The sequence below is a fragment of the Trachurus trachurus genome (genome assembly GCF_905171665.1).
Source record: "Trachurus trachurus genome assembly, chromosome: 15".
Classification (NCBI taxonomy): Eukaryota; Metazoa; Chordata; class Actinopteri; order Carangiformes; family Carangidae; genus Trachurus; species Trachurus trachurus.
The window spans coordinates 15,697,806-15,725,280 of NC_139906.1; the positions used below are offsets into that span (position 1 = coordinate 15,697,806).

Below are 27,475 nucleotides of genomic sequence, written 5' to 3' on the forward strand. Positions count from 1 at the left end.
CCCCTGGACTTCTCTCTTTACAGCAGAAAAATACTGCAGTTCTTGACGTAAAGGAATGTGAGGATCCATGAATAAAATAACAACAACAACAAGAGCAACAAAGAAACAAAAAATAAAAACCCACAACATTTTTTTTCCACATGGTATTCTTCACACTGTTTTTCTTCAATTTATATTTTATAATATATATATTTATATAATCTCTTAAAGTCATTCTGGAAATGTTCAGGCCTGTGAGAGAGTGAGGGCATGATGGGTGAGTTCTGAACGCCCGCTGGGCCGCATTTTGGCCCGGAGTGTGTTAACGCTGAGGCTGGGCTAGATGCACCGGCGTCAACCTTTGCTGATCCTTCCTCATAACATCACGAGGGGTGGGTGGGTGGGTGAGGGGGTTTCCTTTAGGATTCCACCTCGCTTCCCTTTGACCTCAGTGTTTCTCAGACGGGGACAATATGGAGGCCGAAGCCATGGCCCTGCAGTTTGAGCTGGTCTCCATGGTAACTAGTGGCGGTCGTAGGCAGTGGCAGCAGTGGGAGGTGCGGAGCCACGGGATGCGGCACTATAATAATAAGGGGAACCTGAAAGTTAACAGAAGAACGAGCCGTTGGAAACCACGAGGTCAAATGGCATGTGCTTTAAAAGCCCCAAAGACAGAGAATATGAAATCAAGAGATTTTCAAATATGACTTAATTTATAGCAGATCAAATTTGATTAATATTTTTATCATACAGAAAAGGCACTTACTTAGTAATGCTGGATTGCTGAACCGCCATGCTTCATTATAAGTGGTGTATTGTGGATGAGAGTAGGGGTTTCCAGAAAAGTCCCCTCCTGCAGAACAAATCAATAAACACAAACATTGGCAAAGCGCTAATGAACCAAAATGAGATACATCCTTAGTAAAACATCAATCTGAAAAAAAAGAAGTCACTTTACAGTCTCGTCAAACAACAATGTTTTTAAGGTATCTATGTCCTGGCTGCTTGTCTCCACTGTCCCTTTTTGAAATTGATTGTTTTATTAATTCTCCGTTAGTCTTTAGGATTTCCTCTCTCCTTTCCCTAAAGTCAGGAGTTCAGTGCTCGCTTCAAAACTCCCTAATAGGCTCTGTGAGACTCTCATTCCTTTTTTGTCCTCCAGCACAGGTCATGGCGGATAGGAAAGCGAGGCTGAGGGGATGTCAGAGAGCAATGCTGTGGGTCCACAGGTTTCTTTCTTTTATGAGACTATAAAGGCCAGGTTTTATATGAAGCTGCTGAAAAATGGCCTTTGCTTTAACAGTGTTTGGGGCCAGTCACTAAATCTGAGTCGTTCTCCAGCAGATTAAAAAAAGAGAAAAAAGAAAAAAACACATGACCATACCTGGATTAAGGAGGCATCTATGCTTGTGTGCTAGTATATAGTATTTATATATATATATATATATATATATATATATATGCAATGGAATATAATCCAGTAAAGCAAAACTAATTATTTGATCTGATATATCAGGCTTGTACCTCCATGTAGATCACGCACGCTGAGCTGACTTGTAAATACTGCACGCCTGCTTTGATTATCGAGTGAAAGGTACATGTCTCCGAGCTATAAAGGGAATTGTGTTTTCACTTGTTTGGAGGAGAGATCTACACGCGCTGGCAGCTATAGCATCCTCACTGCTGGTCGTGTAACTGGAGCTCATCCCTGAGAGAGATAGTGATTTAAATATTTACAGGCCCTCCATGCCTCTGTGTTTTGACCCTTAACTGTTTGCTGTGAACCTGAACTGCAGGTTAAGTAGAGGGGAAAGAGATACGCTCTGCAGCCCTGAGTGTCCGGGGAGGCGAGGAGAGGAGCAAAAGCAGTGTTTATCGACGGGGCTGGTGAGAGTGCGCTGTGTGGACACGGCGAGGGTAATGAGCGCTGGGAGCTGGAGTGTAACTGAGAGGAACTGTCCTATCTCACGGCCACTGATTGTGGTGATCGCCTATCGAGTTCATCTAATGTCCTCATCCGCAGATGCTAACCACACGCTAACCGCAGTCTAACAAAGCTATAACAAGCTCTCCTCAATCCTCTGAGTCTACAGCAATGATTCAAACTTTCTACACTATCTTGGCAGCGTGTTTCTAATAAACCACAGAAAATCACAGAGAAGCATCACCACCTGTTTAAAGTGACCTCGGGTTGTTTAAACAAGATCAACTGAAGGGGACTATCTGGTGAAAATTAATGGCATCGTAAAAAGGGAACAGTGTCACCTACCAGGAACCATTCCAGCGAGTGTAGAGGTGGGGTAGCTGCCTTGTCCTGTCGGGGGGACATGAGGCGGGTAGCCAGGTAAGGTGGTGCTGGCCATGTCTCGACCTGCAGGGACACAGGAGGAAAACAGTTACAAGGAGGTTCAAACACAGAAAAGCACTTCATTTCATCATTTAGTAACAGCGTCAGTGTATTTTTGGATTTTTCCACCCATGCGTATACAAGTTTGGGTATAGGAGTACTTTCCCCTCTGGACCATGAATCCAAGAAGACACGTTAAAGTCATCTACAGTCACAGCCACAGACACATCACACCATTATAATTCTTATGCAAGATCATCATTCAAAAATAACCTAAATTATTCTTAAAAGATGCACAAAAAAAAGTATATCTTGTAAATAAGCGGTTGCAGAGGGCTGAGGCCTGTCCCAGCATGCATTAGACAGGTCACCCATCTTTTATAACTTGCATTTTAACTCCATAAAAGTTATGTTTTTTTCATGAAAACATTTCATCAGACCCAGCAGCTACTGCAGCGTTAATGTGCCACTGTGTGACAGGAGCATCAGGCCAGCGAGAGCTCTCTCTGCTCTGTGCTCCACATTCAGCTCTGTAATTAACAGTGACAGCACCGGGCCTGACTGGAGGAGGGGGCCAACAGGACAGGGAGTTGTGGGTCCAAAGCAGGCCTACGCATCAGCTCTACATCTCTACCTCTGCCTGTACCCCCCCGCCCCTTCACTCCCCCCTCCCACCTCCCTCCCCCCACCCCCATCCAGACCTCGGGCCTGTCACGAGGACCTGAAGGTCTATTGTTAACCCAGGAGACGAGCAAGGGGTCAGAGCTGGAGAAAAGCAGGGTGAAAAGGGGGAGAAAGAGCAGTCGCTGTTAATGAGGGGCAGTCAGTTTTGCTCTTGTATACACAACAGTAAAGCCACAAAGCATGATGGGATTGATGACTTTGCAATGTGAAAAGCAGTCGTTTTAATCTGGTGAGTAGAGAGTTAACAAAGAATTTTTTTTTTTAACTGATCAGAGTGAGCTAGATTTTGGTACAAAGCCTTATGGGTAAAATTGTACCTGCTATAAAGGGCTGGCTGGCATAGTGGCTGTAGCAGGGGCCGTGGGCATGGGCAGGAAAGCTGGGAGTAGAGGCATCTACAGAGAGGCTGCACTGGTGGGGCAAGATGTCAGCTAGAGCAGAGTCCCCAACAGAGGAGGGGGTGAAGGGGGCAAAGGATGCCTCATGGGGCTCCCGCTTTACACACATGGAGGGTGGATATGATGGGTGAGAGTCTGCCAGGCGGAAACAAAAGAAAAAGGGGGGGAAAAAAACTAGGTATAATGTAGACATTCAACTCCTCACATACTGTACATACATTCATTTCAGTCACTCAGATATGGTGGGATGGATGTTGTTGTATAGCTTTCTAAATGTCCCCCCAAGAAACAAATTGAAAACTACTGTATAAAGGCAAAAACAAATCAAATCTGTTGCAGGAGATGTTTTCAGATTTGTCATGCACACTGCCACAGGGCAATAAATCAAACACAAGGGGTTCCAAGTCTTTTTTGCAGGTTTGTGCTATGAATTAAACGGAGCCTGAAAGATAAAGAACACTCCAAGAGGTACACCTGCTACTATACATTAACTTCTTATCTTTTACCAACTCGAGGCCAGACATAAGGATTCATATGAATTCTGAGTAGGCAGTCTTTAGCAGTCGATTTGTTCATTTACATAGCTTATAATAATAATCTCATATGCATCCAGCAGTAATTCATTCAACTAAGTGGAAACATACACCAGTGAAATGTAGCAACAACACATCGCGCCTGATCAATCAAGCTCAAATGCGTAAAAAATTTCCCCAAGGTTTTGGGTAAACAAACAACATAATCTCACGGCTGCTTTCTCACAACAAAATCACTCCCACAAATAACCAAACAATCGGCTCGCAGACAGTTCAAAACTACACTTTGATCTAATTTGGCTGATGAGTCTTGGCATCTTTCATTTCACCGGCTCTGCCTCTCGAACCTATGTAAATCAATGTGAGCTCTGTCTCCGGCCCCTCCACGTCTGCTGCAGAGCCTGCACTGTTCACGGGGGCCTTTAGGGAGAGATGGCTCTTTCCCGACACCATGATAGCCTCATTAGCTGCTTCCCTCATCATTGTTGTTTTACAACAGGACTGTGTGTTGCGATTCCTCATTAAGATAAGGGCTGTTCTATGGAAGGGGGAAGCAACCCTGTTTAGCCCTATGAACCTAATTCCAGGGAACCAAGCAATGTAACTGTCTGCTTTTCCGTTGAAACCTATTGCAGGTTCTTCCGAATCTTTTTCTCCCACTTTGTCTCTGTAACAGCTGTAGCTGCTGATTTAGACAGAGGTACTGCAATTACACCGACTACTCTCGTCTCATTTGGACAAATGCCATTGTTATCGAGGAAACGACACAATGTACGAGGCACATCTCTGACTTATGATCAAATCATTAAAAAGAACGGATGCCACGAATCTCTGGCGGGAACAGAAATATTCTAATGAGTGGACTTTGCATTTAATTGGGTGGACCATAACTTTGTCACATGCACTCTACAAGTACATGTATGTCAAGAATTTATTGGACACAGGGTCTGCATATGGGAATGATTGCAAACGCTTCTGTTCTGCTCTTCATCTAATTATAGCTAAAGTATCTAAAGTTTAAAACAGCTTTCAAAAGTCCAGTTGATTTGGCTGAAAAACAAACCCCTACCCCTCAGAGAAAAAGCATGCATTCATGACAATACAGCAGATGATGTTAGCGGTTAGCCATAAAAGCACCTACACATTCACTGCAGGCCTAAACCACTCAGCAGTAATTTCACAGAAAGAACAACATTATAAGCAGTCGCACATAGTAAAAAAAAAAAAAAAAAAAAAGGATTCGTAAACTGTTGGTAAAGACACTTAAATGCTGTAAAAGTCTTAAAAGACCTTCCACTTGATAGTGGATCGTGTGTCTGTCACCTCAGACTGCCTGTAGATTGAATCTTGCTCACACACACACAGACACCACAGTGTATCAGGGTGACACTGGGCCACCTGACCTCTGGGACACTAATCTAAACTTAAAGACGATCCTGAGGGCACCATACTGATACTGAGCCTGTTTACACTCTATCTGAGACTTCCTGCCTACTACTGTAGGCTTCTGTTTTCTCAGCGGCTGAGCAACCGTTGTCAAACAGACAGGGGTTACGACGCAACAACAACTGATACAAACGCTGCGTTCAAGACCACTGAACTCTGAAACTAATCAGACATGGTGTTGCTTATTGTCCTGGAGACGAGGCAGAGCTTGGGTAAAGGGAGCCTGTCAAATCACAGGCCTTGATGATGGAGATGGAAGATAAACTCAGGGTCCTTGGGGACTCTTCTACCCAGCAAACACATCTCTGAGAGAGTGGAGACGCTATAGAGTTCTCCAACATCTGTCTCTGCTCCACCATTGATACCACGTCTGCAGACCCCATCAACCATAGAAATGGACTGTTAAGAACCTACAACAGTCCTGGGAGTGATGCGTCCAGATATAGCTGCAACAGCCTTCTCTCAAGTGAGCATTTCATTTTTAAACACTCACCAAGGAACGTGGAACGCGCAAACCATTTACTGGCACAACTCTTGTTTTGAAAGTCTGACGTTCAATCAGCAGAGAACTTTTTCACTCCTGCTGTATGTGGAAAATCACAGCAAAAACTTCCCTCACGTGTAGCCATCCAGAGACAAGACTACATGTAATTGAATGTTAAATTCACCACAACAGGGACGGACCACAGATTAAAGAACAGCCAGTTAAACCTCTACTTTTAGCTCTCCTGCATTGTAGAGGTGGCAATACACAGCCACTTACACGAGAGAGGGACAAAGGCACGACAAAGGCTGAGTAAAGAATATTTGCAGGGACCAGATAGCTTAGACCCCCCCCCCCCCCCCCATCTACATCTTTAAAGTCATTCATTATCAAACGTGTGCTCAAAGGTTAGTGTTAGTGTTGCTATTGCTTGTGTGTGTGGGGGGGTTGATATAAACATTAATTTCCAAGCTAGGGGCTGGGGGCGTTAAGTGAGCTGAGACAAGCAGTTTGTCACCAGGCCACACACCAAGCACCGCAGGTTAGGTGGCTGCTTGTTGTTTGCCACCCAGCAGAGAGGGAGCTGGTGCTGCCAAGTCATAAAATAGGCTCGAAGTGCGGCGAATGTTTGAGCTGAGATTAATTTGAATGGAAATGTTATTTATTTCACCTGCGCTCTCTCATCTGTAGTTTTGTCATATTTTCTTCCCCTCACAGGGAGAAAGAGAAATACATAGGTGAGATCTGAGCAGATAGATATGAAGACAGATGGAATAACACTAGATCTTCACATCTGCTAGAGGAGTAGTAGGTCAGAGGGGTGCCCATTTACACCCAGGCTCCCTACAGGCTCTGGTGAGAGTGATTATCGAGCGCAGCCTGCATAGAGACCACCAAGCTCTCATTGGGCATAACCCTATTTAACAACTGATAAGTAGCTACAACATTATACTAAATATAACTGACTGAAGTCGAGATGCATGAGATCTCCTGGATACGGTGTGTTGATGTCTCTCTGTTCAGGTATTAACAGGAAATTGTACAGACATACAAACGCTGGACCAGAGCCAGAGTCCAGGGGTGACTCATGACATGTTTGGACGCACTGAAGAGTTCACAGTGTTCACCTGCTGGATACAGACACACAAACACAGCAGCTTTTCTCCAGCTTGTATGCACTGAAACAAAGCCCTCCATTTGCTTCGGATCCACTACAATAACGCGTTATTTTAAAGTAAAAAAAATGCTGCTCAATTTGATCGGAATATTGAAAGTCCCTTCTTAGGTAACCATGCCTTTCACACATTGGGGTAAACAGAGGACACAAAAGATGGCCGACATTGCTTTCGCTATAGCGCCCTTGGAATGCAAAACTGTGCACTTCATTAATCATTCATCTTTAATAGATTATGCAAATTTCAGGACATAAAAATCAACAAGATCAATAACTGCATGAATTTTAATTGGGAGCTGAAAACATTTAAAGAATGAATATAATCTCATAGCTCCATCCAGTATGAGAGCATAATTTATTGATAATTGGATCTCAGCCTAAGTGAGAAAGGCAATTTAGCATTTTTTTCAGCCTTGGCATACATTCCTATTTGCAGGGTTTGCTAATGGCAGAAAAAAATAATATTATGCACTAACAACCTACAACCAATCAAATGCTTCATGCATTACTTTGCATCGTCGTGAAAATTAAGTAATAAAAGTTTACTGGGTATTACTTCTGAGTTAATTTGGAGCTCAGAATACGCAGACACTTTTTAGCTATATCAAAGTATGTTGTCATATTCCACTTTAACTTTTGTTAGTTGACCTGCTCATTATGCAATCTGTGTCCCCCACATGTATCGCGTTAGGAGGCCCCCTCGGGCCCCCAGGTGGCTTGGAGGCCACCTGCTATGAGTGTGCTCCCCAGAGCGAGACCGCTTTCATAGGAGGAGCCCAGCATAAAAGACAAAAACACACCTTTCTTCTCCTGAGGCCCAACTTTCTGGGGCAAATCTACCTCCCACATATTCAGGAATAAAAAAAGCGGTCTTTCTTTTCCCATAGCTCTGCGCCTCAGTCCGGGGCCGGACTATAGGGATCATTTGAGAAGGGCCACTGCAGTTTTCAATCATGCTGTCCTCTTTACTTTCTTTACTCTCTCTCTCTCTCTCTCTCTCTCTCTCACACACACACACACACACACACACACACACACACACACACACACACACACACACACACACACACACACACACACACACACACACACACACACACACACACACACACACACACACATCACAGTGGACTCATTGACTTGGATGCCCACTGCATAATTATGGGTGTTTTATTAAAAGGCTGGCATATTATTCTGGAGTCAGTGTGGCCATCAGTAAACCTAACCTCTCCTGGGAAAGCGCCTCAGCCGCCACAATGAAACAATATTTCAATTAACCAGGCGGCCATCTACCTCGACAGCAGAGCAAAAGAAGCCAGTGTGCAATACAGGGTGGGTTAGTGGGGGTTATATGATACAGATAGTTCATACCGCATGATATTCAATACACTGCACCTGCCATTACCTGCTGGCTCTCAGTGGATGTTACTCTCGGAAACAGCAGCCGGTTCATAACTTGGAATAAAAACCTGTAATTTTAGTGTTTCTTTAACTGACTGCTCCTGATCAGTATCTGGGTCTCTCTCTCTTTCCCTCTCTCTTTATCTCCCTCTCTCTCTCTCTCTCTCCACAGCATGAGGCAGCCAGCCAGCCACGGTGCTATTCCAGCCGCTGTCAATCAACAGGCTATCATAGCCTTTGATGACAACGTCGTGTCGTGGCGAGAACAGCAGCTGTCTCTTATGAGAAGTGCTCCCAGTCAATCTGTTAGCAGGCCAATCCAGGCTAACACAATAGCCAGTTAGGAGCAGCGTGTGAAAGGCCGGTAGGATTTAATGGGCTCAGATGATATATCACCTCGCTCTGGAAATAAACACACAGTTTGAGTGCCTCACAAAAAAAAAAAGAAAAAAAAGAAAAAAGAAAAAGCCTTGAATGAGCTTTTTCATTTGGTGATAAGAATTTTATACATTGCTGGAAAATGTGCGCACCATCAGGAAGTGGCAGACAAAACTTTGATGAGTCGATAATGCAGCAATATCTTAAAGCCGAGTGTGATATTTGCGAAAACAGTCATACGGTAATAAAAAAGATTTACTCTACATTTGTGCAGTCTTAAGTTTTATATGCACACAATGTAACCTAAAAATCCATACAGAAATTATCCACATGACATTATTAGTAAACTGGGCTGACTATGACTGAACTTTCTGACTTTTTTTTTTTTTTAACACTACAGTGTGTTTGTGTTCTGAACACCAAGTCCTGTAAGTTCGACCAGATGTCTTCGACCTGCTGCAGCGGTGTGTGTGTGTGTTCTTTTAGGGATCAATGTAGCGCGAGTCAGATTGTACCTGTCACAACAGAGTAGCTCTGGGAGACGCTGGAGGTGAGGTCGGAGCTGGCGCTGGAGGAGAGGCTCGGCTTCACGTCTTCCAGGCCAGCATTCAGGGGTGGGAGGGAGTACTCATTCGCCTGGAGATGAATACGCAACAAATGCAAAAATATGTCAGGAGGAGAGATGCACCTGCGAAGAACAATTCACCTCTTTCTATAGAAAAATCGCATCACATTCCACCATACTGCGCCATGAGCTGGTTAATATCGCTGCTCCGCTACGTGCAGGCCTTCTTTGAGTTACAGATTTGGAGCAGCTCTCCCAGTTCAAGTGATGATATGTGAAATATGTCTGAAGATAACCCCCTGGTGTATCTGAGGAAGCTGTCTGTGATCCTCTCGCTGTGTTTTCTTCTGAATATTTCCTGTGAATTTTGTGAACACCACCACCACTGTCGCCGCCGCCGCTGCCCCCCCTCTCCACCCATCCCGTCCCTGCTCCCTGTGCTTTACCAAGACCCATGATGTATGCATGCATTAGGGCTTGTCTGAGGAGAAGGCAGAAAGGGAGAGTGGGATGAGAGAGGGATTGGGAGAGGAGTGAAAGGATGGGGTGTCAGCTGGCTCTTTGTGCTCCACTGCAGTCATCCCTGTGACCAGTCAAGGGAGGAGACATTCAGGGCTTTGTTACAGGAGAGACATGTGGTGTGTGTGTGTGTGTGTTTTTTTTTTTTAAAAAGGCGAGTACAACCTTAAAATCAACCTTTTTGCTTTGCCTTCAGGATGAACACATAAAACTGGGTTAATAAAATGATAAACTAAGCATGATGAATATTCTTGTGTGATTTTTGTTCATGTTTTGTTACTTTATATATATATATATATTTCATGCTGTAATATGTCTCATTAAAAAAAAAATAGCAGTAGTGTACTGTACTGCATGAGAACTTCAAGTGAGACTCAACCACTTACTAGAGTCTTAAGTGTTTATTCACTTTAATCTCAGGTTAAGACCGTGCTAACAGCTGTGATGAATCCTGTTTGTTAATGAAATGACACTTCCTGACCCGACTCTTTAAAAGGATAAGTGTGTCTGTACACATTTGTGTCTGCGAGTGTTTGTATCAGACTGCGTGTGTGCATCTGTTTGTCTCAATGGGACGGGGTCCCACAGGGGCAAGCTGGTGACCCCAGTCTTGTCTGCCTCTATCCCAGATAAACTCTAATTGTCTGCTTACAACTGTTCCCTGGCACTAGGCTGGATGTTCCTCTCTATTCCGCTGGGCCTCCGCAGCACAAGAGCCATTTTGTCATGCAGATGGGCTGTGGGCAGGGCTGGGCAGGGCTGGGCGGAGGGCGAGTGGCAAGCACAGAGGGGCCTGAATGACCTGACCACATGGCTGCCAGAAGTGTGGGAGGGATGAGGCCTATTCAGCCTGGCCTCTTCAAAATGGCTTTTTAATGCCCTGACGCAGACACCAGACAAGCCCCTAATAGCCTAATATCCCACCTTTTCACCAGTTTAAGAAAAGGAGGGGGTGTTGGAAACAGGAAGAAAAAAGGAGGTGCAGAGAAAGAGTGCAAAGCGCCCTGATTAATATTACATTAAATTAAAACTGATTTTTCTGGACCACTCTGACACCGTTTTTCTCTCCCCTCCTCCACCTTCCTCTCGCCTTTCTAATACCTTCTCCTCCACTCTTTGTGATTGCAAGTCATTTCCAATTCGTTTTGGTATTGATCTTGCCGTAGAAATCACTTTGGTAATTAGCTGCATTAGGGGCTGTATAGCAGGCTGAGGGGCTGTCCCTCTGATTTATCGCCGCTGTAATTCCCCGCGATCGCGCAGAGATGAAAATGAACTCAATTAGGGCACTGCTAAGGCTGCATGGGCACCCACATAGAGTTCCAATGGAAAAATTAATAGTCTCTTGTTGTTTAACAGTCTAATGAATGTAAATAAAGGTTATCCGCTGTAATAGGCTGTAGGCTCGTAGGTTGCTTTGAGCAAGAAGTTGTGCCGTGCATTTTTGTCACCGGCGTCAGTTTCTTCGCTGTATAATGTTAGAAATCGTTGTAAACTATTCCACTGCTGGGGTCTACAGAGGAAGAAAGAAGCTTGGACGGGAGTGGAGGAGTGATAATGTCACTGTTGGAAAGGAATCTGTCTGGCCAACCTGTTCGGGCTTGATGTGTTCTGAAGTGGGGAAGACATCAGGGTAAGAAGGACGTTCAAACACACGGTCCAGGGCCTCCAGCTGCTGCTGGGTGAAGGCGTCTGCTCGCAGATGCTTCCTTAAACTCTCCACGCTGCCCTGAGAGTCGCTGCCAGGGCCTGAACCATCAGAGCCATCTAGAGAAAGAAGGAAAGGAGGAAGGAAGAGACCAAGAGGAAGGGTGGGTGGGGGGCGGGGGGACAACAATCTGCATCAGGGTATGGCTCTGCTTTTTCTGTGGACATGATTCTAGCATCGTGAGGTAAACATTTGTGAGCTCAGTGGGTATGAGAGTGATGGCATGAGGAGCACTAGTAAATTCAGGGAGACCCACCAGCATGTCTGCCCTTTATCTCCCTCTCTGTTTTTCACTATCCCTCTCTTCCTCTCACACACGCACTCACTAAAGCAGCCCCCTCCACCCTCCTTCTCTCTCTCTCTTTCTCTCCCACCTTTCCTCGCGGCCACCATCAGCACGGTCATCATGTGATAGGTCTATGGTAATTGATGGATTACCTTCAGTGCAAATATATACTTGTAAGGAAGAGCGTGTGTTTCAGGAGGAGAAAGTAGGGCTGGCGATTACATACAGAGCCTCTCATTCTGCCAGCGGGAAATGGAGAGCCATTATTTAACTGTACTATTTCCTCCTGAACATATTACCCTTCCCTCTCTCTGTCTCTCTTTCTCTCTCTCTCTCTCCATCCCCCCACATATTGCCTGTCTTCTGGAAAACAGAATGGAATGGGGACGGCACTCAGGGCCGAATGAGGACGGGGCGACGAGGGCAAGCGTATGCATTTCCTCACTCGGTCACACTCTATATAAACAAATGAGCCTATGCTTCCCTCGTGCTCCTGATCTCTGACCCTATCAACTCTGCTAGGAGAGCCCACCGTCCCCGCTACAGCTCTCCCTCTGCTCACCCATCAAGTCCTGAACACAGAGAGGAAAAATATATATATAAAAAAAAAACAGCAGCTAAAACCTCCAACCAGCATCCCAGGAACCTCCACTCCACCACTTGCCTCCCACCACCCTCCCTTTCCTCCCTATACCCCACCGCCAACAGCGGATGAGGGCTTTAGCTCCCGTACAAATCTGTCATTCTAAATTTGCAGCAGATTATGTTCTCTCCTGGGCGAGCCAGCGGTGATATATGATATGCAAGGCCGCTATTGATTGCCTGATCCGCCAGCAGAGGAGGGAGGCGAAATGAACTTGGAATGAACATCATGCCTCAACTCATTGTGCGTATAATACTCTACTTAATCCCACATTTTTCTGTGCTATGGAATTCAATTGATCAATCATGTTCCACTGATGGTACCATTTCAGGGGCGTTATTGCCATTCTGCTCGGCTGCTTGACCTTTTTTCAATGGCTGAGGCCAGAGGATGAACCCGACTCGCACCAAGAAATAGATCCATGGAGAGAATGGAATAGAGAACTGCAATTGGGTACAAGTGTGTGTATGTGTAGAGAGGAAGGTGTGCGTTGGTGGTGAGTTTCACCACTTAAAATATACTGACTTTAGCTTTTTATTATTATAAAGAAATATGTTTTGTTTTTCTCGGAACATATCTTATTTTCCTCCAATCAGTATTTTTTTTTTTCGCGTATTCTTTATTTCTCTCTTTTTTTTCAGAAAGCTTCTTTAGATGAAAGGTTGGTGGTTGGTGGTTGTTGCTGGTGGGGGAGCAGCATCAGTGTAGCTGTATGAAACTCAATTGTTCTCTGTGGTACAGGAGAAAATGGAGTCATTAATTACCCCGTATCAGCTGGTCTGAGAAAAGAGGCGAGCTCGATCAATAGCAAGTGTTTGTCATTCACAATGGAGGATGCATGCTTATACCCCCCCCAAACACTAACCTCCCCACCTCCTCACACACACTTCATGAGGTTTAGCAGCAAAAGCACACACATTACTATAACAGGATACTTATTTTGTGTGCTTTCTGTAATCTAAGCATTATCAAATGCTTACTACAAAAAGGAAAAAACACAATTTTAGACCCTGTGAATTGACTCACTAAGAATAAACAACAACTAAAGCTATATTAGCAACACTGTGACGTTGTTAAAGGTTTGTTTACACCAGTAATGTTTTCAAACCTAGAGTGAAACAGGCTTCATTTTTTTAATCATGTTCCTCTCAGTGAAACACACATTTTTCCCCCCCATATCTCACTCTTCAGTTATGCATGCGAATATATTTCAAATTTATGTGGCCCAAAAGAAATTACTGATTTGGCCGTTAAATAGAAATAATAGTAAATCGTTTATTTTCAGAATTTGCCAATAGAGGTTCATGTTTGACATATATCATAAGAGAACTGCAATAAATCAGATTCATCCTTTGACAGTCAGCGTGTCAAGTGGAGTGTGAAGCCCGACTGTCAGATGTGTGTGTGTGTGTGTGTGTGTGTGTGTGTGTGTGTGTGTGTGTGTGTGTGTGTGTGTGTGTGTGTGTGTGTGTGTGTGTCTCATTGACTGGCTTTTTCCCCCATTTTCTCACTGTTTCTTCAACCCCTTTGGGTGTCTCAGCAGGTATTCTCTTATCACTCCCACAGCACCAGCTGACTGCATCTCTTTGTTTTAACACCAAAGTGTGAGGAGACATTCCAAGATAAAAAAAAAAAAACAAAAAACAAGACTCTCCAACAGTGACATTCACACATCAACTCCAAAAAAGCAAAGGACTTTCTGGTAATTGCTCTCTTTGATCAACTCCAGGAGGCTCATTGTGTCCACAAGTTATATGTTTCTGAAACATTTTGCTGGATTGTTCAAAGCGAAAAAGGATAAACCAAGGGAGCGGACATGGAACTGCAGCTGGTTAACAACACTCTGATAAAAGTATGTAAGAGTTGCTGTATGCCACTTCACACAGAGAGAGAGAGAGAGAGAGAGAGAGAGAGAGAGAGAGAGAGAGAGAGAGAGAGAGAGAGAGACAGAGAGAGGGAGAGAGAGCAGTGACAGTAGCTACTGTGACACAGACTACAATGATATCAAAAGCTGTTCTGTCTTGCTTTGTCTCTAGGGGGGATGTTAACGTCCTAACGTCCTGTGTTGGCATGGTGGCACTTTATGTCCTTCTTTCATCTCCCCTGTTCTTGTGATAAGATAACTTAGAAGAGACTAGAGGTGTATGGGAGGGACGAGCCGGGGTGGGTGGGTGGTATCGGGGGTCTCTTGTTTGAAAGGCAAATGAATTCCTACACACTGCCTGGCTCTCTCCGTAAATCAATGACACGGGGTTTCCTAGATCAGAGGCTGCGAGTCGACCGTTTACTTATTCACCCTCTGCTGATAGGTGAAATGATGCTATCGCAAATTGTGGAATCATTTGTTGATGTTTTTAAAAATTCAGTTGAGCTTGAAAAAAAAGGAGAGGGAGAAAGAGAGAGAGAGAGCACAAACAAACTGGTATACCCAGAGGGTGAACACTCCTTCCCTGTAAGCTAGCTATATTTATGAAACCTCTGAAGCGGAAAGGAGAGAGGTGGGTGGGGTGGTGGAGAGAGAGGGAGAGAGGCAGCAACACTGCCATGGCTGTTAAGATCCTGTTATGTTGTGGCGTGTTTAAGAGCTTTATTAATTCGATTTAGCACCACCAACCAGTGTACTGACTGTCAGCAGGCATAGTGATGCTTATTTGATATTTGCACTCACTGCAAGCACTGAGGCTGCATCGATATTACTTTGAAGCACTCTGCTTATTTTATTTACTTTAATTCAAATTCTCAGATCCAGGCCGATGCAGAAAGTTCATAATGAATAAATAAGTACACAACTATTTGGATCCAGTTCATGACTCTGTAATATTAATAAAGAGGGAGGCTGAAGCTCAGATGAGCCAATCCACAGTGAATTTACTTTTAATTGTTAGCATGGTTGGTGGTTTGATTTCAAAGTGCCTTTGAGCAAAGCACTAATCTGCTGTATGTGGGGGAAAAAAATTTGGACAAAAGTACTCATTCACATCCAAATGAATGTAAAGCAAAATTGAATTATGCTCATGCAGTGAGTCTATTGCAGAATAATTCTGATAAGACTTCAGGAATCAGGAAAAGAGTGGAATTTGTTTTTGCACCACAAATAAGAGAAATAATAAAACGCTTCAGTTTGCATTGAAAACAACATTAGATAATCAAAGTAATTCACAAATCAGTTACAGCCCCGTAAGAATGATATGTTTGCATTAAAACCTTTCCCTCTTCAATATGACTCCATCCGCAACTCTTCCTTTCTCTTTGTCCTCCTTTGGACCAGCCTTTTGTTTAGTGTTGTCACCCTGTGTGGCGAGTATTTGTGGAAATGCAATTAACGTATGCCTTCTCTCCTCTTGCCTTTTCTCCCTCCTCAAGCTGAGTAATGCATCGCTCCATTAATTCTCGGCATCGGCGCCCATAATTGACTTTTCTCTGACATGATTCCTCTCCATTGAGTGATTTCCCTCTCCTTATATTTTTGTGACGGATCTCGTTGTACATTGTTTACAACTATATAGAGGGGTTTCGCGCAACCATGTTAGCCAAATGCAAAAGACGCCAGAAAGAAGAAGAAGAGTGGATGTGGGGTGGCGGAGGGAGGAGAAATGAAATGTTGAAGAGAAAGAACGACAAGGATAGACCGGAGAAGGAGGAGGGGGAGAAATGCAATGTGGACCCTTTTGTGTCCTCCTCCACTGTCGGGGCCCTAACAGCTTCTTGTCTCTATGTTACGCTCTGTGGCCCCTCTCAAACCTGGGCTTTTCTCTCGCGCACACACCCCATCAGGGCCATCATGGTGCTCATGATTCCATTTATTTCTGTCTCGCTTTGGATGCATTTATTTTCTGAAGTGATCCTCTATTGACTCATTGTCATGGACTGGCTTGACTAGCCAACCAGTGTAGGCCCAGGTTCAAATCCATACACTAACTGATTTAAACTCAACAAATGGGTCATATGTGTTAAAAGATACACACCGGACAATCTCCAAAAGGTCCAAATATAAAATTTGAACAAATCAGCGGCTGTATTCATTTCTCCTCCACCTATTGAACAAGGTTGATACGACTCTGGCTGCTGTGTACAATTCTTTTATGTCATGAATGGGCAACCTGCTAGGGCCATATTTTTTTTCTCCCCGCTCACACACTCATCAGCTCCTTCTACACTCATCCCACACCCACGCTACAATCACAAGTTATGACCTTTGCTTTCTCCATCTAATTTATCACTGTAGCTCCCTACTGCCTGTCCTCCCTATGAGCTCCACTGGGCTCCATCCAGGACGTGGTAAGCCAGCGATGAGAGAAGCATACACTCAGGTCACATCAACCTGACTGCATACAGCAGCAAGGTCAGGAGGAAGTTGTCACTGTGAGCAAAGACTAGGAAAACAATGCATTTACATAAAGCTGCGGCTCCAACAGAAACGGCAGGAAGAAGAACAAGCGAGAGCAGGTACTGTACGTCTCACAAGGAAGCGAGTGGAGGGCTCAAACTTTTAAAAAATGCGTGCATGGATTTCTATCATTATTATGGACATTTGACAACCACGCAGCAGTTGTCACCCAATTCTTTTCTTGGCTTCCACTTCCACCATAGGTTTAAATGACTGAGTGAGAGCATGCTGTACAACAGGCTAATTTCCCCACTTCACTATTAATGCATTTGGCAGGAACAACATCCCATTTCCTGTAATGAGATACACAAATAAATCTGGAGGGTTCAGGGTGGTGGTGGTGGAGGTGGTGATGGTGGTGGGAAGAAGAAGAAGAGGGGGGGGGGGGGGGGGGGGCAAAGGAGGGGGCGCATTGAGACGCATTCTCCCAGCTCTGGCATAATTGGTATCGCTGCTTGCAGACATGCAAACCAATCTCTCCACAGATAGGGCTGAGACTCTCTCTTTTCCCCCCTTAAGGCTATTTCTTTTGTCTTTTCGATAGCTTGCACATCCAAGATAGAGGGAGGGAGGGGGGGGTGAGATGTTAATTTGTGAATTAATAGCTTTTCTCTGCAGAATTGCAAATTCTTTTAAATGTCACTATGTTCACTGTGTGAGGAGCATCTGAAGCCACGGAGTTAGTAGTACCAACACACACACACACACACACAGACAGACATTTCCATGCATAGGTGTGTACAAATGCATGCACAAATCCTAAAACTAATCCTTGCTCAACTCTTGTTGAGTCTGCCACAACCTCTTCCTTCTCTCCTCACTTCATAAACCTACTCTTTTTCTCCCATCCCCCTTTTCCTGTCTCTCTTTTTTTCCTCCTCCTCCTCCCATCTTCACTCGAAGCCGTCCAGTGTAACATGCTACTTTTAATTTGCAATAACACATGACAAGGACAGATTAATGGCTCTTATGGCACCGATGTCCCTGAAGCTCGTCTTACGGGGACCCGGTGTACATAACGCATGTCACACTACATTATCTATACAGCCCTCCAGTAATGGGGACCTTTTTCTTCCTCAAAGGGCAACCGCTGACTTCAGCCACACCGGGAACGCACACCATCACAACACCAGCAGTGCAGGGGACTGTGCAATGCTTCTTTTCACGTTCGTCGTGGTCAGATTAACGACGGTGCAGACGCAGATATGTGAGGCTCTGATTGGTTTCTATTCTACACATGCAGCAGAGTGTCTCCCCTTGTTTTTGATGTGTTTATTTACCTGCTTATCTGTTTTCTTATTTAGCACATTAGCAACATTTTAGCAGGTGCATTCTTTGCTATGACAGTCTTAGGGAGCTCAGGTGGACTGGGCCTTTTTACCCACACAGGTCCAACTGCAGCTGAGATTATATCTAAGGCATTATTTTTGCACGATAAGAACAATTTTTAAAATATGGGAAATTAAAAATGACTGTAAATGACCAAATGCAAGCGCTGTAGTAGTAAAACAAAAGGGAAATGTTAGAGTCACTAAAAAAAACATGAATGTTTACAATAAACTGTGTCTTGTAGCTTAAAAACCTTAGACATCCTTGAACAATTTTAAATAAACAACAGTGCATTGCTGTATATTGAACTGCCATTAAATGGAAAATATGATTTTCCACAGTCACTTTATCTTAATTCATTTTAATTTCTCGGGAGATTATTTATTGGGGGGGGAAAAAATCCTCCCCTCGCCTCGTCCTCCTCTAAACTCATAACCCTGGAAGAGCAAAAAACAAGCAATAGAGAAGAAAGTTTTGTGATCTGATTGACCAAAGCAAAAGAGAAGGTTGTCTAACTTCAACTTACAATGTCCTATTTTCCTTCCATCCAAGTGGTTGCCACTCCAGAGAACTAAAGAGACAGAAACATAAAAGAAGGAAGTGGCCTGTTTTGATGAGTACTCTTTGAAATAAATTTGCAACCATATCATCCCATCAGCCACCTCAAAGCAACACCACAGAATCACACACGCACACACAAACACACACACACAGACATACGCACTGGCACATGCACACACATGCAGCCCCCTCCCTGCCTCCACCGGTCTGTTCCTACACCTGTTCAGGCCTCCACCAGGGACATGTTAATTCATAGGCATTAAAAAAGCCAATTGTTTGCACAACCGATAATCTATTAGCCCTCAGGCAGTGTGTGTCCACTCTTGCCTTGCCTAGGAATGAGAAATTCTGGCTTGGACCGGATAGGCTTCCACTTAATCTTTGAGCGTATCTAGGTCTATTTTCTTGCCAGTCCCCTGGTATTGTATATTCTAGTATGCAGTCATAGAAAAATACTTTATTGTTGAGTTTTAAATGCTGTTCAACACCTTAGAATGAAATATTTATGTATCTATGTACTGCAGAATATCAAATGACTGGTAGTTAACTGGTAGTATCAGGGGAGAGAATCACAAAAGAGCTTCTTTCGCTGCCTTTTGCTGTGATATAGAAATGAAGGGAGCAGCAGCACTGATGCCTTGCCAAGGGGGGATTAGAGTTGTATGACAGCTATATGGGATATCTACAGTACGCCTGAGCATGGTATAAAATTGAGATGCAGCTCTGTAGGCGTATGGTAAAAACGTGGGGCATCAAAAAAGCTGATTGAATCGCAACACTCTCTCAACACTTTGCCCTGCCTGATATACAACATAACAAGTCACTGGAGACGGCACACAGAAACACACTTGGCTGCAGCGCTGTCATAAATGCCATCTTCTTCACACACAGAAAAAAGAAAAAGTAGGAGACGAGTGATGGAGAGAATTAAAAGGATGGAAAACAAAGGGATCTTGTGTCTCCCTTACCATCGTCTCGTTTCCTCTTCTCGCCGTTGGAGCGAGGGATACCCAGAATGCCGTTGATGGAGTAGGATCCTACGGGATCGTTGGAGGCGCTGGTCACAGGGGGGGAGGCTGTGCTGGGCACTGATGGAGAAAGCTGGAGTTAGTGTGTGCACAAAGTGAGGGAGTGTTTTGTGTGTGTGCATGTGTGTGTGTGTGTTTATTCAGGTGCATGCACATTTAAGTGGCCAAATACATGTTTTGATGTTTTTTATTTCATTTGATTCCTCCTGGTTCATGGGCTCTGATTGGCTCATTTGACTGTGCTTGTAATCTGTGTCTGGCCTCATTCGCGCTCACCTATGGTGTGGCCGGGCGTGGAGAGCGGCGTGACGGATCCGTCAGGGGACGGGTGGAATTGCTGCTGGACTTTGGTGCGGATAATCCTGGTAAAGTGAACAACAGACACGGATCAATCAATACTGCTTCCAGAGCATGGAGATTTCACACCAGCCCGGTTGCCCCGGGACACTTATACACGCCACATCACGTCCACTTACGCCCGTGCATGTACAAGTGCTCCGTCGTTTGGGGGCACTTGTATCCTCACATTCAGGCCCCTGTCACAAATAGCCAATCTCGGGGCCTTAGGGGCAATCTCCCAGCTCCTGTGTGAGGCTGAATAGGGGCTGCCCCCTGAGATTGTGGATTCAATCTAGTTGGATTCTGAGGTTAGAAATATGATAAAGTCCCCATACCAGTAAGATGTGATGTGGCGGGAAAGTCTTCATTGCACTTTGGTCTGAATGATCTTGCAAACAAAGCATGAAATCACATCAATTCACCTCAATGATCAGCTTCACTGGCTCTACCTGGCCAACTCTAATAATCTCCCTCTGCTGCTCCTTCTCTCTTTCTCGCTCCATCTCTCAAACCCGATCTTTCACTCCCCTCGCCCCCCACCCTCATCCTCTTTTCTCATTTCTGCTCTACTGTCCAATGTGCTCTCTGTTTTACTGTACTTTACACTCCTCTTTTCTCTTTCGCTCTCTCTTTATCCACTCCTTTCGGGCTCATTTTTGTATTCCTCTCTGTATTTCTCTGTCACCTCTCCGGTGTCTGTTTTTTTTTTTTTTTTTTGGTCTTTTTGTTGCTCAGTGTAGCACGCAGGAATCCTTCAGGCTCACTGAGGATCAGAGCCTATTGATTGGGACTCTGGGATAGAAAAGTTGACGACGGATGGCAGTAAGGAACAGCAAATGCAAATGGTGATCTATAAATTACGTGTGACTGGAAAGCGATAGTGTCTCATTGGCCCGACCCAAGACAACTACCACATCCAGTGTCTTTTAATCTGCGGTGCACTTTGAGATAAATAAACAAACTTTACACATGACAAAAAAAAATGAGATGGCGCATGAAGACAATGCCAATTTTGAACAGTTTCTATAATTCTATAGGCACGACAGGAAGGTACAGTGGGATTTATACAATCTCAGCTTTGGCTCTTATGGGACATGATCGCGCTGCATTAAAACATGACTATGATAACCTTTTGATTGACAGACGAATGTTGGATCATTCAATAACAGGCAGCGTTGTGTACTGACAGAAATCCCACATGGAAGCTCCTTTCACTCAAGAGCTGTGACAAAAAAAACAGACTTTTACAGACTACAGATGAGGCGAAGACGTCCACAACAACATGTGCATCCAGCATCTAGCATTGAACTATCAACTCCGAATCAGGCGGCTACGGGGTTAACCTCCTCAGGGGGGGCAAAAAAAAAAAGAAAAGAAAAAAAAAAAAAAAGAAAATGTACATCAGACTCTTTTCATTCCCCTCAGTATCTCACACGTCCTCTATACTCTCTCCTTCAGGCAGGCAACAAAGGCTAGCAGCCTCCTCCAGAAAACACACATCAATATTTTATTTGAATTTCTAACATCTCACCACAACAGTTATCTGACCTCATGACTTGAGGGAGCCTCATAAATTCAAGGACTTTGTTTCGAGTCTATGTTGTTGATATTGAATAAGCAATTTGGATGGGTGAATTAACGACTTTGGTGTTTGGGTGTTGTAAAAAAAAACATCCCCAAAGAAATATTAAAATGTGGATCAATAGGATTGAAAGACGCTTAGGTCCTTATGGGTATACGCTTCTGTCCACTGGGCATGGTGCAGAGGGTGGAAACTCCTCTCTGCGGCAACAAAACAAAGTGCAACCCAGTATCTGTGTAATCTTTAATAATTCATGCAGGGAAAATGTGTTTAAAACCAGGACATCCTCTCTGGTCTACAGAGCAGGGGTCAGGCCCTTAACCACAGAGACCACCAGGAGCCCACTGCCTCTTTCTCATACCACTGCCTCCCTCATCTACTTCTCTTTCCTGACTTTTCTCCTCCTCCTCCACATCTTTCCCAATCCTCCCTTCACCAACAAGCACACAGCAACAAACTAAAACAACATTTTAAAAAGCACTGAAACCTGAAAATGACAGGAAACAACCGCTGGAGCTAAGATAAATTTTTATTCTTCCACAAATCCTCCTTTGCATTTTTTTTAAAATAAAAATTAAATATTGGGCTTAATTAATCTTTCTTCAGTCATAATACAGATTTAAGATAATAAAATTAAAGGGTGAAACCTGTGTAGTTATTTGCTTTAAGGAGAAAAAAAAAATCGGATTTGAGCATTGCCACAAGGTTTCATGTTAATTATTAATTCACAGGCCAAGTTAGTTTCTAAGGACAGTTTCTCCATAGCAGATAATAACAGGTTTTGCCACCACAGCCACGTGAACACATTTTCCTCGCTTTTATGAACAACAGGTTAAAACAAAGACTGGCGCCTAAAAGACCTGTTGAAACCATAATTTCCATGGCAGCCTGATTTTCTAATATTTCTCTGACTCTGACTTTTTTTTTTTGGTAAAGATTCACCCATCTCCTCCATTTAGCTGGATGTGTTATGAGACTCTCTTCAGCTCATTAAAATGCAATGCCGATGACCAGCTCTCTGGAACAGTGCCTCCTAACCAAAGTTCATCACTCGCAGGGACTATGGGGCTTTTTTTTTTTTTTTTTTTTTTACTTTGCACACACATGCACTGGCTCTTTTCACCGGCGCGTCCTCTGTCTAAAGACACTTTGTCCACTGCTGTCCCGTTTCATGTGCAAAGGTGGAGGTGTAGGGTGTCTCCACTGGAACAGAAACTCTTTTATAGTCCATTTACCCACAGACAAACACTGGTTTGGGGGCAGCAACATTTTTTAATTTTTTGTAATTAAGACTAATAATACTAGTAATAATAACAATTAGAATTGCTATTATGAAATTGATTATGTATAATTAAACCAGAATGAATCGGAATTGAATCATGTGTGATCTACTGTCGCTCCACATTCACCTCGGTGTTGGGAAACAGAGCAATTGGTTGGCAATAAAGAGGCTGCTGCCGCCTCTGTCGCAGTGTGGTCCGCGTATTGAACGACTTTGTTGGGTATTTCCCTCTGCCTCTGGATCTGGTTACGCGGTATTGATCGGTTTTTATCGAGACAGATGTGATTCTTTTTTTCCGTGGCCCCAGCCTCAGCTCCCCCACCACCCACACCCACCAGAGCTGGCTGTGGTGTCGCGGGAGGGCCGCACATGGGGATTGAATTGCACTTGTGAGACCACCCCGGATAGTCTCGATCTGGAAATGACTATATAGTTCAGCCTTGTGTGTGGAGGTAAAATAGCTCTCTGCTTATTTCAGAGTTGATTTATCCCATTGATACGCGTGGGGAAAGCGACAAGGTTTCCATCCCTCTCTTGTTTCTAGTCTTTTGGATTTGGCTCAAAACATTTTCTCGGACGTGTGTGGACACATTTTAGGAGCAAAACCACAAACCACTTTTACGCACACAATTTCTACGCACACTGGAACAATTCAATGTGGCATTTACATTCTTTTTAAAAATATAAATTGAATTGAAGCTATTATTTCCACCTACCTGTTGATGGATGAAACACTGGGGACAGTGTCGTTGTCGCAGACGCCCTCAGCCAGTAGTCGGTCCCTTATTTCCCAAGCGAACATGGTCGGATTCTGGCGTTTATAATCTGCAATTTTATCCACCACTTTCGGGGTTGCAACCTTTGGTTTGGAGCCACCAATGACTCCGGGTTTAATACTGCCGGTTTCATAGTACCTGCATGGGGACAGAGTGAGTGTTCCTGAATGCATCCCTCCTTCAGTCAGAGTGAGAATGATGAGAAAAGTGGCTTAAAAAATCGTTTGTGTGGAAACAAATCTCCAGCGACCTTTTCTACATGTAGGGCAAAAATAATAATAATAAAAGATCCTACAAATATGATGGCGGCTTTAATCTATAACTGGTGTGGAGGTGTGCTGTTATATGGGCCTAATTGTGTGTCAGCTGGAAGGTGAACAGAGCGGGTTTCCAACGAAAAGCGGTGTAATTGAAATTACACAATTTATAAAGGCAAGTGAGACGGACAGGACAAAAGGACAGTTTAGACCTCATTTGCTACAGTCTCCGTGATCTTACAGTAGCATGCACGACATGCCACCATGACCTATTTGGTATAAATGTTGGTGACAAACATTCAGTGTGTGTGAAATGAAATACCTCTGAAATGCCTTCTGATAGCTGAAAAAAATATATTTCAAAATATTATCTCACAGCATTTGCGCTCTGAAGTAAAAAAAAATAAAGATGTTGATCTAATTTGTCAGTTTGAAACCAGCTTTTTACACTGATGGAAAAAATACAGCAACTTAAAGTGTGTATTTATGGTATTTTTTTTCCCTAATGTAATGGACTGTGGTGCTGAAGGGTGAGTTTACAGTGGCCGGAGACTGTGGTGTTATACAACTGAAAAGTCAGTTTTCAAGTGACCTCATGGCGCTTTATAATATTTTCTTTATCACATACAGTCTCCTTTAATATTAATACAGCCCCAATATTATTTTTTCTGGGTTGTTTTTTTCTTATGAAAATATATATCTGTTATGTTTAAGCTTTACACTTCCCTCCTAAAATTAATTTGATGATTATGATTCTTTTTCTCTCGCGAGGGAGGCTGCAGGTGATGGATAGAAAATCTCGGACTCAGAACTGCTGTGTTCAAGCAAAAAAAATAAATAAAACATAAAAAAAAGAGAAAGTTAAAAAATGAGCTGCCTATATAACCGATGACTGAAGCTGAAATAGAGCTGGGTGCGCACATACGAGCTATAGAAGATTGATGTTTGACACACATAGGGCTCTGTTGGAAGTGGTTTCCCCCCTTTTACCTGCCGAGGATTTTGCTGACACAGCCGTGACTGACCCGTAGCTGTCTGGAGATGTCGCAGGGCCGGACGCCCTGGTGGGCCAGCTCCACGATCCGCTGCCTCACCACGTCCGGGAGGGGTCTGCCGTTCACAAACACCCCACCGAGCTGGTTCACACCGCCATGCCCTGCGTGGGACACAACAGCAGCACAGGGGGAGCATAACATTACATACCTGCAGAAGACACGGGCTCTCACCTCATGAGGGTAAATTTGATTTGAAACTATGTGTTGTAGCTATTTTTAGTCCAAGAGGTTTTCTTTCCATTACAACTAACTACTAACAATCATACACATTCATTTAACATGGGTTACATGTACCCATAAACAGAAGTGTGTAAGTGTGTAATGTAAGAAATACTGTATATTTAAGCAACAATTGTAAATTATAATAATAATATTAATGCTGATGATGATAATAATTGAATTGGTGAAAACTATAAATACGGAAGCAGACAAAGTGTGAAATAGTAAAGTTCAGGTACTGAGCTGCTTTCAAGTAAACAAAATAAATAATTTAGATGAAAAATAAAAAACAAAACAAAATTGAATATAATAATACTAATAAAAAAAATACATTACTGGCTGAATTACTAACAACTTCTCTCTCCCCCTGTACGTGGAGCTGCTTAGGCAATATTTTCCAGGAGCATCTCCTCCCCTGCAGCCTAACACATGTCGCAGATATTGTGTTTCAACCTGTTTAATTTTCCTGCACAATTACTGTAAATAATTAAAATGAGCTTTGATAACTCATATTACAAACGCGGATGGTGCGAATGAGGAGGAATAAATAATTTACACACAGTGCCGGCTCTTCTTTACGCATATCATATGGACAAACATACACAGACACACACACACACACACACACTCACACAAGGAAAAATTAAGAGTTGCAACAACTGTTTGTTTTTTCCTTCCTTTTTCTTTGTTTTACTTCAGTTTTTATAAATCTGAAGTGGGAACTGGAAAACAAAGCGACACGTTCACAATTTACACACAACGTGCTCTGCTCTCCCTAAAGCATCTGTCATTTCACAGGTAATAAAAGCTTTGTATTTTAATGGAGGGGGGCTCTAGTTTCTCACTTAATACTAAATGTGCCTAAACCAGCTCAAATTGTCCTATTTATATTACAATTTGTACACAAAATTAAATACATAAAAATAAAACTTTTCACTGACCCACGTGCTATTAAAATATCATTGTTTTGAAGCATGTTTCCAGCCATTTAATAATATTTTCTGTGCCTCTTTTTATTATTATCATTGTGGGGAATTACGTTATTAAATCTATTTTTAAATTTTGCCAGTGTGTTTTTAAGGAGGAAATATGAGAGTTGGGAAAAATCATGTTTGATCTCCCAGTTCAGTAATAACACGTTGCCTTAATGGACTTTAAATGTAAAATACATGGGCTGCAAATGCACATTTCAATAAATAAACACCACTGTCGTTGCAAACGTCTTGGATCTAACTGGAGCAGGAGCTGAAGTGACAGCACAGACGTGTTTTTTTTTTTTTTTGCTTTTAAACTAATTCAGTATACTCACGGTGCATCGCTGAGAAGGGGTCTGCTTTGCAGTGAATATCCATGGGATAGCAAAGGAAAGAAAGGTAATCGACTGAGGTCGCCGTTTCGCCTCGTTGGTGCAGCTTTAAAGGAGTAAAAAAAAACACAACAACAATTTATATGTTGGTGTAGAACAGTCCGTGTGGGCAGAGTCCGCAGGCTGCAGCAGGGAATAACTTCTTGGAGGGAGCGATGCTAAGTTTTCCTCCTGTGAAACTGTGAAGTGAAAAGTCTGCGGAAAGGTTTGGCTGTCAGGTGCAGAGCATGACCCACGCGTGTGCAGAGCGCACCGGTCGCAGCAAACATTGGCTTAAACCGAGGTCACTGTTTGTGTTTAAAGGACATCATGAGCAAAATATTTTTTAAAAACAAAACAAAAAACAAAACGGTTGTAGCTCGAAGTCTCCACGGGTCCGCTCGCGGGAATCTGAGGCCGGGGAAAAAACAGATCCTCCTCTCCTCTGACGGCGTGGAGCAACCGGCGGGGCTCTGTGGTTTAATCAGATAGGGGCGGAGATGACAACAACATGGACACGGCGAAGTCTACAGAGCAGTGCGTCCCCCTCTCCTCCAGAATGGGCTGTGCCTGAGCCAAGCTTTGGGCTGAGAATGAAACCCCTCTCCTTGTGTGTCTGTTTCTAAAAGCTGCAGTCCCACAGATCACCCCCACCACCACCACCGCCGCCGCCACAACCACCACCCCTCCTCCTCCTCCCTCCCTCCCCCCTACTCCTACCTCCATCCCACAGATCCCCTCGCATAGAGATGGATGACTTGTCAGACAAA

At 43.7% G+C, this 27,475-nt stretch overlaps 1 protein-coding gene across 2 annotated transcripts; it reads right to left on the reverse strand.

Annotated features, from left to right (window-relative positions):
* Window positions 1-437: 437 nt before the first annotated feature.
* Window positions 438-26,718, reverse strand: pax2a (paired box 2a; the record flags this gene model as incomplete). Of its 2 annotated transcripts, none has more annotated exons than XM_083988432.1 (10): window positions 438-559; window positions 746-832; window positions 2,249-2,350; window positions 9,340-9,460; window positions 11,500-11,675; window positions 19,791-19,910; window positions 20,127-20,212; window positions 23,770-23,967; window positions 25,077-25,242; window positions 26,670-26,712. In XM_083988432.1, the coding sequence occupies 10 exons, from the start codon at window positions 26,710-26,712 to the stop codon at window positions 438-440; spliced, it is 1,221 nt and encodes a 406-aa protein (XP_083844558.1). The 2 variants fall into 2 exon arrangements, with proteins under 2 accessions (XP_083844558.1, XP_083844559.1); XM_083988433.1 differs by having other exon boundaries at window positions 502-578; window positions 26,670-26,718.
* Window positions 26,719-27,475: the final 757 nt, after the last annotated feature.